This window comes from Saccoglossus kowalevskii, chromosome 5 (assembly GCF_978046115.1).
Source record: "Saccoglossus kowalevskii chromosome 5, keSacKowa6.1, whole genome shotgun sequence".
In the NCBI taxonomy this organism is placed as follows: Eukaryota; Metazoa; Hemichordata; class Enteropneusta; family Harrimaniidae; genus Saccoglossus; species Saccoglossus kowalevskii.
Genome location: NC_140645.1, coordinates 25404904 through 25420699, shown reverse-complemented (window position 1 = coordinate 25420699; position 15796 = coordinate 25404904). Strand labels below are relative to the sequence as shown.

The window sequence follows — 15796 nt, the reverse complement described above, 5'->3', positions numbered from 1 at the left end:
GCATAATTCTACACCTGTCGCACTGTCGTCTCAGAGTTATACTTTACAGCCGAGTGAGGGATTGACAGGGCCAAGTAGTTGAGTGTACCCTTTTTTATTGCTTGTTGAAATATATGGCCGCTGTTAGGTAATAACGAGATATTACATATACAACTTCGCCTACGCCTGCTGGTTTAGTTTGCGGTTGAGCATATTTGCCACTATCTTTCTCGAATGTAACTGTAGTATAAAGAATCTCTTTTCCATTACTCTGAGAACCCTATTATCATCGACATTTCTTTATGATCGGAGATAAATCTTCTACCGCAGCACTGAATTACCGTTATTTTTAGAACAAGAAAAAAAAAATAGTATATGTGTCAGTCTATGGAGAACAATACTAAAATAGTGTCTGGCCTAAACATATTACCTCTTTCAGGCTCACTTCATCAGACCTTGTTGGGATTTCGTCGGATGGTGGTCTTTTACCATTGCGCTCTGCAATGTCCTCAACTGCATTCGTTGCTGTCACAGATGTTTCTGAAAATAGTGTATTACTAATATCAAAATAGCTATAATACAGTGTGCTTTTCTAATACTGTAATATATGTAATACTTTTTCATAATATATCACATTTTCTCATAAATTGACGCCAACGGACACAAGTGACTACCGTTAGTTTTGTCTAAAGTTAACGAAGGATTGATGTCACTCTGTTGGTAGTCACGTGGGTGACGCGTATTTCCACATCCACAGACATGGACTAACAGCATGAGAAAACATTTCCTGAAATAATATTGAATATAAATAGATCATCGCGCACATATTATGCTGATGTTGTAGAAGTCGCTGTCTCCCAGATCACGAAATCGCCTAGTGTACACTCTGAGGAGTTTCTTCTCGGGCAACGCAAACACTGTTAACCATAATCTGATGTCAAACTATATGCATTTATTATCTGTACTGTTTTACTCAACACTGTAAAGATACGCACGATATGTATTCAATATAGATTATAATGACTCTCATTTAATTATCGCGACTGCTGCCACGTGTCTGTAAACTATGCCGTGTTTAGCGTCAAATAAATGTTCTATAATGTATTTTTAACGTATATTACCTGCAAGTGGGTTGTCAAAATACTCCTTTTCTACTACAGTATTCTCCGATGTAGAAAATCCAGAAATCAGCGCACTTAAAAAGTAAATATAACATATTATGTTAAATAACAATTAAATACTTAGTTTGAAATTTATTTGTATCAATGCCGGGCATTCGTATTAGAATTGCATATAGTGTATTTATACTTGGATGGTAAGATAATTTGATCTAGTCGATAATACAATGTGTGTGAATCTAGCGTCGAATATCAATATAAGTAATGGTTTACAATGATTTACTTACTTATTATTTGAAAGATCTGAAAATAAAAAAGAAGAATTTGTGAAATCCACAAACATCATGCAAGCCAAGCTCAGATGTTTATTAGAATGTATTTTGAATGATATGTAGTAATACTGAAGATCCGTGTAATGATATAAACAAACCTTTAGGCTTTGTTTTTCCGGTCCGCGAAATCAAGAAGCTTGGTACTGCAATTATAATTATGAGCACGACGGCACCAACAACTGTGATACTTATCTGCCAAGTTTGAATTCCGTCTGCTCCTCCTGTTTTGTTTAAATATAAACGATTATATTATTGTTATTTCATGTGTTTACACGAAACGTAGCTCGATCAATAAACCCATATTGCTTTCAATATTATGGCATGAAAGCCATGATGGTGTACTGTAACACTTTCTCGTTGTTTCATGCTTTGAAATATAGGACAATTTCCGAAACGATGGCAATGACAGCGAAGCAAGAACCACTCAGCAAATTTAGTTACTGTATTTAAAGTTGAAGGGGGATAAAAACTAAACTTGCGTATCAATATCGAGTTTTATTCCTTTCTGTTCAGAAAATTTGTCCCATCAAAATAAGGATTCTCAATCATGAAACAGACGTTGAGAAGTCATTACGGTCATATCGTCTCACGTACAATATTCGATATACTGAGAAATATATACTTCTAGTAATTCAAATTATAACACTCACTATTATCAGCGCCTGGATTGGTACTTGTCACTTTCAATATAATTACGTGATCCACGTCGTCAAATTCGCTTTTCGCAAGGCATTTGTATTGCCCGCTGTCGTTCTCTGTAACGTCATTTATAGTTAATGTAGTGTTAACGATATTTCCATCGGGAGAGGAAATGACAACGTTTTTTGTGATACTGTCTCCATTAACCTTTTGCCATGAAATAGTTTCTTCTTTTATGTGTGGATTGGCGTCTATCGTACATACTAAATTCGCATCTTGGCCCACTTTGAATTCGGTTTCAATTAATCCTGTGATGATTGGTTGATCTAAAAAAAGCATATTTTAAAAAAATGTATGGATAACGTCTCAGTTGATGCGATTTAGAAACAGAAGTAAATCATATACTTATCGATGCTTTGAATAGTGTTGGATATGCTCGTGTGTAAACACTGGGAATACTCACAATGTACGTCTATGTTAGTTGTGCCATTACCCATACCAGAACTGCCATCAAAATAAGTGTTGGTTGCTGTACAAATGTATTGTCCGCTGTTATGTATATTGATCCTGTCGAAGGTATACGATTCATTACTATGCACTGGTACACCATTCTTTGACTACTTAATCGTATCGACATCTGGATTTGAATTGGTTATTTTGCACAACAATGTTACCGCGTCGCCCTCCTTACAGATTATGTCAGGTACAACGGATACTGTAGGCGGATCTATAATTCACATATATGTGTCTCCGGGTTAGTACAATATCCAACATGTGACCATGCTTGTAAAATATGGAATGTATATTTTAGTTATACTCACATTGTACATCTACATATATTGATTATATGTCGTTCCCAAGTTTATTTTCAGCAACACACGTGTATGTCCCATTGCTATATATCTTAATGGCACTCAGTAATAGACTAGCATTGTTGAATTATGTGTCGCCTGCATAGATCCACGTAATATTGGCTTGTGGTTCAGCATCTGCTGAACATGTTGCTGTGTAATCTTCACCCTCTATAACTTTACCATCTTTGTGATTGGAAATATCTACTTTAGGTTTATCTACAGAAACATTACCGAAAAATTTATAATTAAGACAAACACTTGATCTTATTTTAACCGTGTTGCAAGATTATATCCAACATTGCTCAAAGTGTAAATTCTTTGAGAATGAGCAGAATCAATATTATTTTAATATTTCATTGTGCTACCACTGTACGTTTGATCAACCGAACTCCCCAGGCCGCTCGTAAACAGCGACATTCACAACATAGCGATATGTGTCCACAAACAATGAGAATTGAGTGAATTCCAAAGATGTGTGCAATACGATTAAAATATGAATTACGAATTATACCAGTTGTGCAAAAATCAGTTTCCCTATCGACATTGACAATGTTAGCAGGATATTCACTGATTGGTTGAAATATCCCATTCGATTAAAGCTCTCTAAATGTGCTTTCCTGAATAATATGATGTGCTATACACCAACGGATGCAAAAGATGAACAAAGCATTTAGATACAACTGTCGAAAATAAAATTATAATACAGGAACCGAACATGCGTTATGGCCAGCAAGGCAAAACTTTCTGGTGAATCATGCATAATCATGTCCTGCTTTTGTAGCTTTCATATTCAAATGACTGATATAATACAAACATACGATGAACAATTAAAGTTGTTGTGTCATTTCCCATTCCCATACTATCATCGAAATATATATTTGTTGCTCTGCATTCATATTCGCCTTTATCGTCACGTGTTATATTGTTCAGTGTATACACTGCTGAATAATGAACAACTTGACCATTTCTGTACCACGTTATGTTGTCTGTTATCGGATTGGCGTCCACGACACTACAATTAAGAGTTACATTGTCGCCAACTTCATAGACTGTTAGCAGTGATATCACCACAGTAGGTGGGTCTAAAATGAGACAAATGATATATTATATTTTTATTTATGATGTTTATAAAATTGCTTAAAATGGATTTCAATTCGTAGTATACTTACACTGCACATCTAGATTTATAGTGTCAGTATCCAATCCATGACTTCCATTCCAGAATACATTACTTGCATGGCATATATATTCTCCACTCATTGTTCGATTAACATTACTAAGTTCTAATAGGTCACTGCTTCCGACGGTTTGTTCGTTGTATTTCCACTCTACATCAGCAGGTGGATTTGCACTAACGTTGCATATTGAAGAGAAATTACGTCCTTCAACTAACATCCGTTCTCTCAAATCACTAAATGTGATCACCGGAATATCTATTAAATAAAGATAAGTCTAAAATAAGATAGTTGATATTACGCTTAATGAAATGTGTGATTATTAGATTCTACGGATACAAGTTCAACTGTCTAACGACCCGCATTTATTATACGTCTGAAATAAACTTATGATTTACTTACACTGAACATTGACAGCGATGGAAACACTGCCGATGCCGTTTTCTTTGTTCCAAAATGTATTTCTCGCTTCACATGAATAATTTCTGTCTTGATCACGTTTTACATCAGTAAAGTTCAACCATTCAGTATCAGATGACAATGTTAGCCAGTGAACACTTTCAGCAGAAGGATTCGACTCCCTCACGAGACAAAGTATATTCATACTGCTGCCTTCTATAATATCTCCTCTTTCACTTGCCTCGCCTGATATGACCGCTGTAAGTTCTGGTTTAACTGACGAAAAAGCAATATAAAGATATGAAATAGAAATAAAAATTGTAGCAAACGCGTTTTTTATCACCACGTCTTAAAATAAATCAATTAAGAATCAAATAATAATTAAAAAGAATAAGGCTGACCTAAAAATAGGGTAGGAATATATCAGTTAGATAATGCTTCAACATATATTTCTCATATATACAATATCTAATAATACATGTAGAATTAATTATATACTGTTTAGTCATTAATTGAACGAGTATATACTTACATTCAACGCTGAGAAACACAGCCTTAGAATCATTACGTGGTTCGTTGTTATATAATAAATTGGTAGCACGGCATGTATACGTGCCTTCATCACTTCTTTCAACATCAACAAGTATAAGATCAGCATCACTGCTAGTATTCTTCCAAGCTGTATTATCCCATTGTATTGTTGCCATCGGGTTAGCATCTGCATTCGGTGATTGTCTTGAATGTTTACATTCGTAAACACCTTCGTCATCCAATCCAATATTATAAACGTGCAAATCATAATTTAGGTCACCGTCCGCTATGTTGTATTTGCTCACAAATCCATTTTCTATTATCTTGTTTATCGCAATGATTGTAGTGTCTTTCTCCCAAACTACAGAACCAACTCGAGTTTCATTCAATCTACATTTCATCTCCGCGTTGTAACTTAACAGAGCAATGGTGTCTACAGGTGGGGTTACTATGATATCGTTACACAGTGTTCGCTCTACTATCAGCAATACTGTAAAAGAGTAAGATAAAATTCATTATTTTTTTTTCATTACAAACAGGTCATATGAGTGTTTATATTTGACATAAGCACTCTCCATATATACATGGCATTTTCCGAAACGTCACTACGCCCACAACAATGAAGAGAACCACTACAGAAACAAAGGAGTTCAATATAGTCATCGATAACCCACTCTTGCACCGCCACTGACTCTTCTGGAGGTAAAATTGAAAGCCCGGGTATATATATGCAAATGAATGATATACCGTCAATAAATTATATATTTTTGTTAGAAAAAAGTACCCCGTGTTTACAATACAAAATAGTCGCGCACCTTAACAGTTGACAAAGTGAATTCAAATAGGTACATCAGAAAGGGATTGTTGCTGCCCATTGACTTTGTCTTACCTGAAATGAAAATATTGGTAACGAAGTATCGTATATACATCATTGTGATTTTGAGAACAAAGAGATGATCACGTTGAATATACTAATTGTGAAACGTTTCTGTCACTATTGGTCATGTACTGCCGACCCAACTCAGCACATGTACTAATCCACACATTCCATATGATTATATCGTGATGTATACTTACAGTTTGTAGGTGGCGCAATTGCAATCCTACTATATCCATTGTGATAGAATGTTTTATTCTTTCTTCGATAGTGATCAACATTTGGCATGATAACATTCCTGAACCCAACTAAGAAGGGCATATATTTTTTTTTTGAGTCTAGTAATTTTTCTCAGAATCAAGATCGATAATTTTGATAAGAATGAAACGTTTTATCCAATGAATATATTTGTTTGCAATAGCGCCATGTACCGACTGTACCCGCTGTTATATATACAGTGAGTTTTCATTAAATAATTAAAATGTTGTTTTACGGATCAAAATCTCCCCCAACATCTAGCCAGTTCGTACGTAAGATTCACATTTAAAATTTATTAATGAAAACTTATTTTAAAAATTTACATATTATATCAAATGTATCTCCTGAAAAAATCAAAACTCTTACATAGTTTATTCACAATTAGTGTATGCATTGTATATAGATCAGATTAGAAATAGCTTGAATGGTCGCCATTTTGTTTAATAAATGCTGTTCAAGAGCCATATCAAATTCAGCACAACAAAAATAAACAAATACACTGGCTTCAGTTTGTATCATATCTCGCATAAGAGTGTTTGACATAATATATAGCAAAGAGAAAAATATATTGTATTGGCCATTGACACGAACAGTAAAAGCACTCTACTGATCTACCAACATCAACTTCAATTGACAAATTTAAAGAGGCCATTGCTTTCTTCTGCAACTGCATGAAATATTTTTTTTTCATAATCAACCATTGTTTTATGAATTAAATTATGCAGGTCAACGTAGTCATTTTAAAAATTGTCATATCTTGAGAGCTGTATCGGATTTCCCGTTGATGTTTGATGAACAGGTACCTGTGGGGCAGGTTGTTATACATCGATTTGTATTTTTTCCTAAAAGCATAAATGGAGATTTTATGATGAACATTTAACCTTTATCAGCATGTATTTTTATGTGCGTAAAGGATGTTAGGGATTTGTCACTTGTTTTTTTATTTAAATTGATTTTAGCCTGTAAATCCATCTTTGGCGAATTTGTATAAGGTGATGTATAGTGATAAGTAGTTTAAATTATGGTGCGTCCATGTAATTATTTATTACAGAAAATTGCTTCGAAGTTTGCGTGGTGTTATATGTCACTTGATCACCCGAGTGTATTAGCATGTAAAAAGTGCGCTAGGTGTAACTGAAATGTCGGAATAAACAAGGTGTTAAACGTGAAAACTCTCTGGTTTCTTTAATTCTTTGTTTGTCCGGTATTACGGTATGACATGTCTACTTTCAATCGCCCTCGATCAGATTTACTCATTTTATGACGATTTCATTGAATCTTTATTTTTAATAATTCTGTCATTACAGATAAAGAAATTGTTTTTTTTCGACTACTTTTCCTTAAATTCTTACAACCTGATTGGTTTGCTATTTTATAAAGAGCTTGAACCGCTATCAGATTTTCGTGACAATATCCTCAATTTTCTATTTTCTTTAGTTTACACGAATAAATACGAAATTGCAATTTAAAAAGCGAAACAGTTGAGTTGCATTAGTCCTCAGCATATATACTGTAATATCATTTGAGTTAAGCACAAATTATTTATATAAATCGATATAAATAAATATGTACCGCATATTCATTGTAATGTAATGTAATGTAATGTAATGTAATGTAATGTAATGTAATGTATGTATAATAACTATAAATATATATAGTTTACAATGCTGTTTTACATCAAATTATATTATATTTTTCATTTTTTTTCAAAAGCTATTGTAAATTCATTCACAAGTTTACTATCACAAATTAACTACACTTGCATCAGACATATAGTTTGCTGGCTTAATGCAGCCTAATATTTTATATAATTATGAAATAAGACATTATACATTCTGTATGTTTACATCAAGCGCGATCGGTAGTTGGCGCTATTGCAAACGAATATGTCAACTAGATATCACGTTATAATCTCTATATTCAACTGAATTTTACTATTGTAGGATAACGTTATTGGACTTACATTCGTTGGATTTGTTTAATAACAAACTATATATATTATCATAACCATGGATATATGGCGTTATTCTTTCTTCTATTTGAGATTCACCAGCAACATGAGCATGATTAAACGTATTGGGGCATTCCTAATAATTGATGATGCGTTCTTTTGATAATAATTTTTTGCATGCATACCAAGACAATTGAAAAAAATATATATTTCGAATTATGTAATGAACGCTGCTGATGAATAAACATGCGAAAATAATATGACAAGATCATCAAATATCCCATTGAATTATGCAAGAAGTTAAATATATTACACTCTTGTCATAAATATATCAAGAGGTATCATTGTCAGTGTAGACTGCTTAATATTGTGATCGAAAATAATTTGAATGTCTTAATTAGTTTAGCAATTTGGAAGGAAAGCAGTATAATAGCGCCATCTATAGACCATACGCGTACATGTGATAGAATAACACTCATCGCGTGGGCAATTCATTAGTGGCATTCAGTCGGTGGATTATGCCAATAATAACTCAAAATAATCGACAATTAGTACATTCAACGTGATCGTCACTCCATTAATGAAACGTAACGATGTATGAACAACATGTTTTGACCAATATTTTCATTCCAGGTAAGACAACGTATTGAGACAGCAACAATCCAATCAAATTCACCAATTCTGTCAGTGGTGTTGTTATTATAATGTGTTGTTAACAACTATACTATGTAAGCTATTTATATACGGAAAGTGGCCTTACCAATATGAAAATATTCTTTGTGTGTTTTATCGTATATCTACCCCAGTATTTATATTTATATTGATATTAGATAGACATTGTCCGACATCACAACCTTATTTCTACTTTTTATCAGCATATATATGTAGAGGGTGCCTGTTGGACTGACATTGGCCGTTGTCGATTTGCACTAGATGTTATACAACCCTGAACAACAGAGTTGTTACTCAAGTTATAGGTGCATTACCTCTGACGATATACGGTATACATACATATATTGGAAGTACATTGTTTCATGTGTTAAGCTGCTAATTATCGTGTATTTTTGCAGCCATGTTCGGGCGTGGGAAAGTTTCGCAAATGGTCACTACCGTGGATACGCGATGTCTATACGAGTGTGCACATGTCAAATATACGCCCTCATATTAACTGTTTGTTATGGAAAAAAATAATGAATTTTAACTTACTCTTTCACAGTATTGCTGATAGTAGAGCGAACACTGTGTAACGATATCATAGTAACCCCACCTGTAGACACCATTGCTCTGTTAAGTTACACCGCGGAGATGAAATGCAGACTGGATGAGACTCGAAGTAACACTGTATTTTGGGAGAAAGACAATACAATCATTGCAATAAACAAGATAATAGAAAATAGATTTGTGAGAAAATACAACATAGCAGACGGTGACCTAAATTATGATTTACACATTTATGATATTGGATTTGATGACGAAGGTGTTTACGAATGTAAACATTCAGGACAATCACCGAATGCATATATGTATGTGTTGGGTAAGTATTGATTTGTGTGCACGAAAACATAGTTATACGCATTTATAAACACCAGTGTAATTTCACAGAACCGCAAACGGAATTAACAATACGGATCTAAGAGAATATTCGTAAGTATGGTATTGTTAAGATTGATTTCATATATGAGTGGTAATTCACTGTGCTCTAAATTTCTTGGTGTAGCAAGATTGTTTATAGTTGGGAATGACAATTTGTTTTAATGTTAATTATAGATAAGAAGACGCAATGTGCAACAAACAATGCAGTAGCTATTTCTGGTGAAATAGTACATTTCTCTTGCAATATTGGATTACCGAACAATGCACCTGGTGACTTGGTATGGTATATTGACGACACGGAATACTATCGCAGCAACTTCAGTATAAGTGCGTGGACAACATCACTCAACAGGTCACATAATGGTGCTGAGTTCGTTTGTCAACTTGAACATACTACAATATCTTCGTCATTATGGAATCTCACTGCATGTGAAGATAAAATAGAACTGTCCATTGAATGTAAGATATAGATTATGAGAGTTCATGTGTTTGTATTATATTCTAATGACATTCCATTGTTTTGGTGTCTGTCTGAAGACAAATAGTCAAACATTGGAATTACAATATATTACCTAACCCTTCAATTACAAATGACAGTAAACAAGCTATTATACTATAATCATATGTTAAATGGGGACAGTTATTTTTTCTTAGTCGCTTAAATTCTGTAGGCGACTATTATTTCGACATCATTTCATGAACAAATCATAGGTGGGATCAAGGGCAGTAGAAAACAACTGTTGAGTCAGAAATATTTTAATTCAATATATCATTGAAATAATAAACAAATATTACATTTACAGTAATTATTGCAATTGTCATCCCATCTAACAGAACAGCATAAACAACAATATATTACATTTGCTCGGGTAAACGACACTTCATACTAGTCTCTGATATATCAGTTTGTGTCTTGAAAAAGAGTTCGTTGTGGTTGTACCTAAACAATTGGTAATACAATAAACATGTAACTTTTAGTGAATGACCACCGATGTTTGTTTTGGTTACAAACTCATGTCGTAGTAAATCGCGATAGCGCTCCGAATAGCGTTGAACATTCTAAAGCTCTGTGGGCGTTCGTGCGACCAAAAGGTCGCGCGTGTTTTCAACATACTATAACAAATTTCATATTCGTTCAAACAGGCTACCCCTGAGTTGTACACAAATGTTATTCATGGCAGTCATAGAGTAGAGTCGAATCCCAAATAAATTGACCTTCATCGCTCATTGGAAAATGTTACAGTGTTATTTGTGATTTTTTCTGTCACGTTCGTGTATAAGTGAATGTAACATTTTTGGCGTTTATGGGAGCCATTCTATGTTCTGTCTACCATTGTTTTCTATATTTTTATTTACATAATGGAAGACATGTTTTGAATCGGGTGAAATTGTGATGAAATTCGTCGTTGCATTTGCTGGATTTTGCGCACCTTGCCCAAACTCATGTTTTGTAATGCTAATGCTAACATGCATGGTATGAGTAATCGTACGCACAATAATAAATGGGGTTTTTATAATGCTTGTTTTATTTCTGTCTGCACTGATACTAAAATGTATTTTAGCCACAGAATTACTCCCAACCAGTTCGTCTATGTAAGGACTAAGACCCACGCACTTTTGCAAACCACCTTTGGTGAAATATCACGTTGTGTACTTTTATTTTTCCCGAATTACTATGTTCGACGCCAGGTACTAGAATCAGCATTTTTTGTTAATTCTTTCTAGATGGACCAATTGTTTCAATCAATGATAACAGTAACGGTAGAGTAATCGAGGGAGATACATACACGGCAAGATGTACAGTAGATGCTAACCCGACGGCAACAATACAATGGGACAATAATAACTGGGAGAGTAATAGCAGTGATGCTGACCTTGTACTTTTTGATGTTGAAAGACGTCATGAAGGCACGTATACATGTCGTGCCACCAATATGTTATATAACAACGAAACACGTAATGATTCTAAGGCTGTGTTTCTCAGTGTTGAATGTAAGTCCGTTGAATTAATGAATAAACAATATATAATTGTTTTACGGTAGGACTAGAACTATATATATATATATTTTATTTATTACCATCAGTTGAACCAGAACTTATGGCGGTCATATAAGCCGTGAAAAGTAAACTAGGCTAGGTCATTGAAGGTCGCATCAGTATTATACTCGTCACTCAGGCACAAATTCTGCAGTTCCGTATTGATGTTGCCAGACAAATTTATAATCGTATATTGTCTCTGTGTCTAGTATTTTGACAAATTGTTGCTAATATACATGGCAACTTTAATTAATTTGTTATATTACGTTTGCAGGAGAATGTAGCAGATACAGATACAATTAATAATTATACACATATTATTAGTAGCTGCTTATATTTCAACGATTCCCGAAAAAAAATTAAAAATGGGATTGTAATTTTTCTTACCTCTTTTTTGTAAGTTTACAACGGTATAAAGTTTAGTTCCATTTTCAAATCAATAATACGTTTTGTCGTCAGTTAAACCAGAACTTGCAACGGTCATATCAGGCGAGGCAAGTGAACGAGGAGATATCATAGAAGGTAGCAGTATGAATATACTTTGTCTCGTGAGGGAGTCGAATCCTTCTGCTGAAAGTGTTCAATGGCTAACATCGTCATCTGATACTGAATGGTTGAACTTTACTGATGTAAAACGTGATCAAGACGGAAATTATTCCTGTGAAGCGAGAAATACATTTTGGAACAAAGAAAACGGCATCGACAGTGTTTCCGTCGCTGTCAATGTTCAATGTAAGTAATTCATCAGAATATTTCAGACGTATAATAAATGCGGGTACAGTTGAACTTGTATCCGTAGAATCGAAAAATCACGCATTTCAACAAACGTAATATCAACTACCTTATTTTAGACTTACTATAATTTAATAGATTTTCCGGTGAACACATTTAGTGATTTGAGAGAACGGATGTTAGTTGAAGGACGTAATTTCTCTTCAATATGCAACGTTAGTGCGAATCCACCTGCTGATGTAGAGTGGAAATACAAAGAACAAACCGTCGGAAGCATTGACCTATTAGAACTTATTAATGTTAATCGAACAATGAGTGGAGAATATTTATGCCATGCAAATAATGTATTCTGGAATGGAAGTCATGGATTGGATACTGACACTATAAATTTAGATGTGCAGTGTAAATATACTACGAATTAAACTCATTTTAATCAATTTTGAAACATTATATGAAACATGGAACTACGGTGGCCCATATATATAATTGGTCCGCTACATGAAAGTCAGTCGGCTATTTGAAAATTGCTCCGCTACATGAAAATCGGTCGGCTACTTGAAAATTGCTCGGCTACTTGAAAACTGCTCCGCTACATGAAAATCACTCCGCTACTTGAAAAAATCGGTCGGCTACTTGAAAATCGCGCCGCTATATGAAAATTGCTCCTCTATCTAGAAAATCGCGTGTATGTTGCGAGATAACCTTCGACCTGCAGATATGACCCGGAAGTACAACATGCAATGTATACCATTGCTTGTGTATGCTTAGGAAGTCGGGCAAACAACGTATTCATCTGTTTGTTAAATAAAATGAAGTCAACCAATCTGTATACTTGAAACATCATATTTGCATGTGTTGATTGTATTGGCATGCTGACTCTAGGCTTTGAATGTAAACAGGTTATAAGTCAGTGCGCCATTCTAACCCTATACAACCACAAATTGTTACGACTCGTTACCAAAATCTACTGTACCGTGTATCACGTTTACATCACTACAAATCAGTTTCATGGCTTTACTACTACTAAGTTTAGCTTTTATTCACCTATAAAACGAGCGTCTTGCTGTCAACATATATCAGAGGGTGGGCGAGGGAGATAGCTGATACAGGTTACAGAAAATTAAAAAGGCATTTTACGTTTTTACAAGAAATAAAATGAAAATTCCATGTATAGTGAAAATGGGTTTTTACACTTTACGAAGATAAAACAAATTCATAATTACATTTTACAGTTATTTTCATAAATTTGATTTAAGAGCCAAAGAATATCACACATAGAATAACCTCCGGTGAACGCGTTCTGCTGTGACAAATCTCATGGGTTTGTGTGACGCATATGCGCGAATCAGGCCAGGAATTAATGTCGAACGTTAACGTGCGATATTAGTTCCGGTTTGATATATTTTCCGGTGTTCTACTAAGAACAATGCTTGACGAGGACACTTGCAAACCGCATTAAATAAAGTGTAGATAACATTGCGTACATGTCATTGTAAAAGTCAGAATATTTAGAACATCGTGTTAACTTCGAACGTCATGCTAAATCGCTCATTGTTTTAGCAAATGAGCATACAAATTAAATATGCATATAATAATAATAATAATAATTATAATAATTCACTAAACAAACTACAGTGAGTATAAAATATATAATCATGATAAAATCTGTTCAGATATAGAGGTAAGAAATAGATTTTTTGACAAGTTATTAAAATAATATTATAGTGACAAATAAAAATCTGATGCCAGACACAACATCAGAAATATACTATACGAGGCGAAACAATGATCATCATTGTCTGTTGTAAGGATTAGCTCTTAAGCTTAACAATTGTTTAATTTCATTATGTTATTGACGAAATAACTATAAATTATAACAAGTTTTGTATTTGCGACTTGAATACTAATAATTTTTACTGAATACTAATAATAATATACTACTACCTTGAATGGGTCTCTCAGATTTTGTGTCAATATTGTATTTTTTTTAATATGTTGGGTCATTTATGTCAAAACTGCTATTTCCGACGACTTCTTGAAAACTACCAGCTGAATTCATTTGATACATGTTATGTAGGTATCTTGTGTTAATCTCTATTAGATATGTTCTTTTTTGTGACGATATCAACTATTCTCAATTCTTAGCAATTATTTTTCCATGTTTGGAAAAATAAAATTATACATGAGCATGCTTGACATGTATGTGGAATCATCGATAAAAGGAAACTAGAAGAGAAAACTTTTTCACATTTTATTTTAGTAAAACAATAGAATAGTTGAATTACAAAAACAATGCGACACGTATTATGTACAACGCCAGGCAAAATAATATTAATCATTTATAATCCTTAAGTAAATAACACATCTGGTGTTTACACAAGCAGAGGTGCTCGCTAGGTTGTTGTATTTTGTTTATAAATGTACTATTTGTATTTACTGATAGTTTTACGGAAATAGTTTCAAACACAGTCTTTGCTGTTATGTACATTTATTTAGATTTTGGATTACTTAATATATAGAACTGCATAGATTCAATCAACAAGATATAAAACATGTGTTTGGTCGAAACTTCCTACATTCGAGATATACGTAACAACTTAGCCATCTGCCGTCGATGCATCAACAGCAGAACGTTTATTTTCATTGAACAATGCACATTATTTACGAGAATCCACTACACCGCGAAGAAAATTCAAGAACTGCATTGCGCTTGTGCGACGACATCACCCGGAAGTTTTAGCGCACGGAAAATTCTTCGCATGATACCGGGCTTCAAATGAGGAATTACAAGTTTGTAATTTCGTACGAATTACAACATTTAATGTGGAAAATGGTTTATACACTTACAAAAAATAAGATTTGTGTACGAATTACGGAAGAATAGGATAGCTGATTACGTTTTACACCTTGCTCATGTCTACGAAATTGCGTTTTTTTATTTTTTAAATTACATTATTACGAAAAATAAAAACAATTGATTACAGCTTACGAAAATACCCCATGCCGACCGTCATATCACATGATTCGCAACTACGGGTTGTAAATCGGGCACACTAATGTTTATGACTTATTTAAGAAAATCGGTGTGATTGTCAAAGCTGAGGTGATAGAACGGTCAACTAAACTAATTGCACAAACAAACAATATGTTATCTGTAATAATTGGAATGTGTGCAATTTTGGCGCGACACACAAAGCCTACCTACATGCTATGAGGATATTTTCAACAATTTGGTCTACCATCATGTTGTGAATATATCGTGCACACATGATCTCTAAAATTTAAAAGAAAGCGAAAAACAACAAGAAAAAATCTCGCTCT

General features: G+C 33.9%; 3 protein-coding genes across 3 annotated transcripts; 1 reads left to right on the top strand and 2 right to left on the bottom strand.

The window, feature by feature from the left end:
• Positions 1 to 379: 379 nt before the first annotated feature.
• Positions 380 to 2574, bottom strand: LOC146745937 (uncharacterized). Its single transcript, XM_085498830.1, has 6 exons — positions 2532 to 2574; positions 2080 to 2394; positions 1528 to 1650; positions 1385 to 1400; positions 1101 to 1174; positions 380 to 519 (listed from the first exon to the last, which is right to left on the bottom strand). Exons 1-6 carry the CDS (start codon positions 2563 to 2565, stop codon positions 380 to 382), a joined length of 702 nt encoding a protein of 233 aa, XP_085354956.1. The 5' UTR covers positions 2566 to 2574.
• A 433-nt stretch (positions 2575 to 3007) lies between these two features.
• LOC102808749 (B-cell receptor CD22-like) lies at positions 3008 to 6192 on the bottom strand. Its single transcript, XM_085498829.1, has 6 exons — positions 6105 to 6192; positions 5029 to 5517; positions 4500 to 4772; positions 4092 to 4355; positions 3741 to 4004; positions 3008 to 3138 (listed from the first exon to the last, which is right to left on the bottom strand). The coding sequence occupies exons 1-6, from the start codon at positions 6190 to 6192 to the stop codon at positions 3008 to 3010; spliced, it is 1509 nt and encodes a 502-aa protein (XP_085354955.1).
• Positions 6193 to 8706: 2514 nt separating this feature from the next.
• Positions 8707 to 11819, top strand: LOC102808637 (kin of IRRE-like protein 2). Its single transcript, XM_078008404.1, has 5 exons — positions 8707 to 8746; positions 9330 to 9647; positions 9881 to 10165; positions 11432 to 11698; positions 11791 to 11819. Exons 1-5 carry the CDS (start codon positions 8707 to 8709, stop codon positions 11817 to 11819), a joined length of 939 nt encoding a protein of 312 aa, XP_077864530.1.
• The last annotated feature ends 3977 nt before the right edge of the window (positions 11820 to 15796 follow it).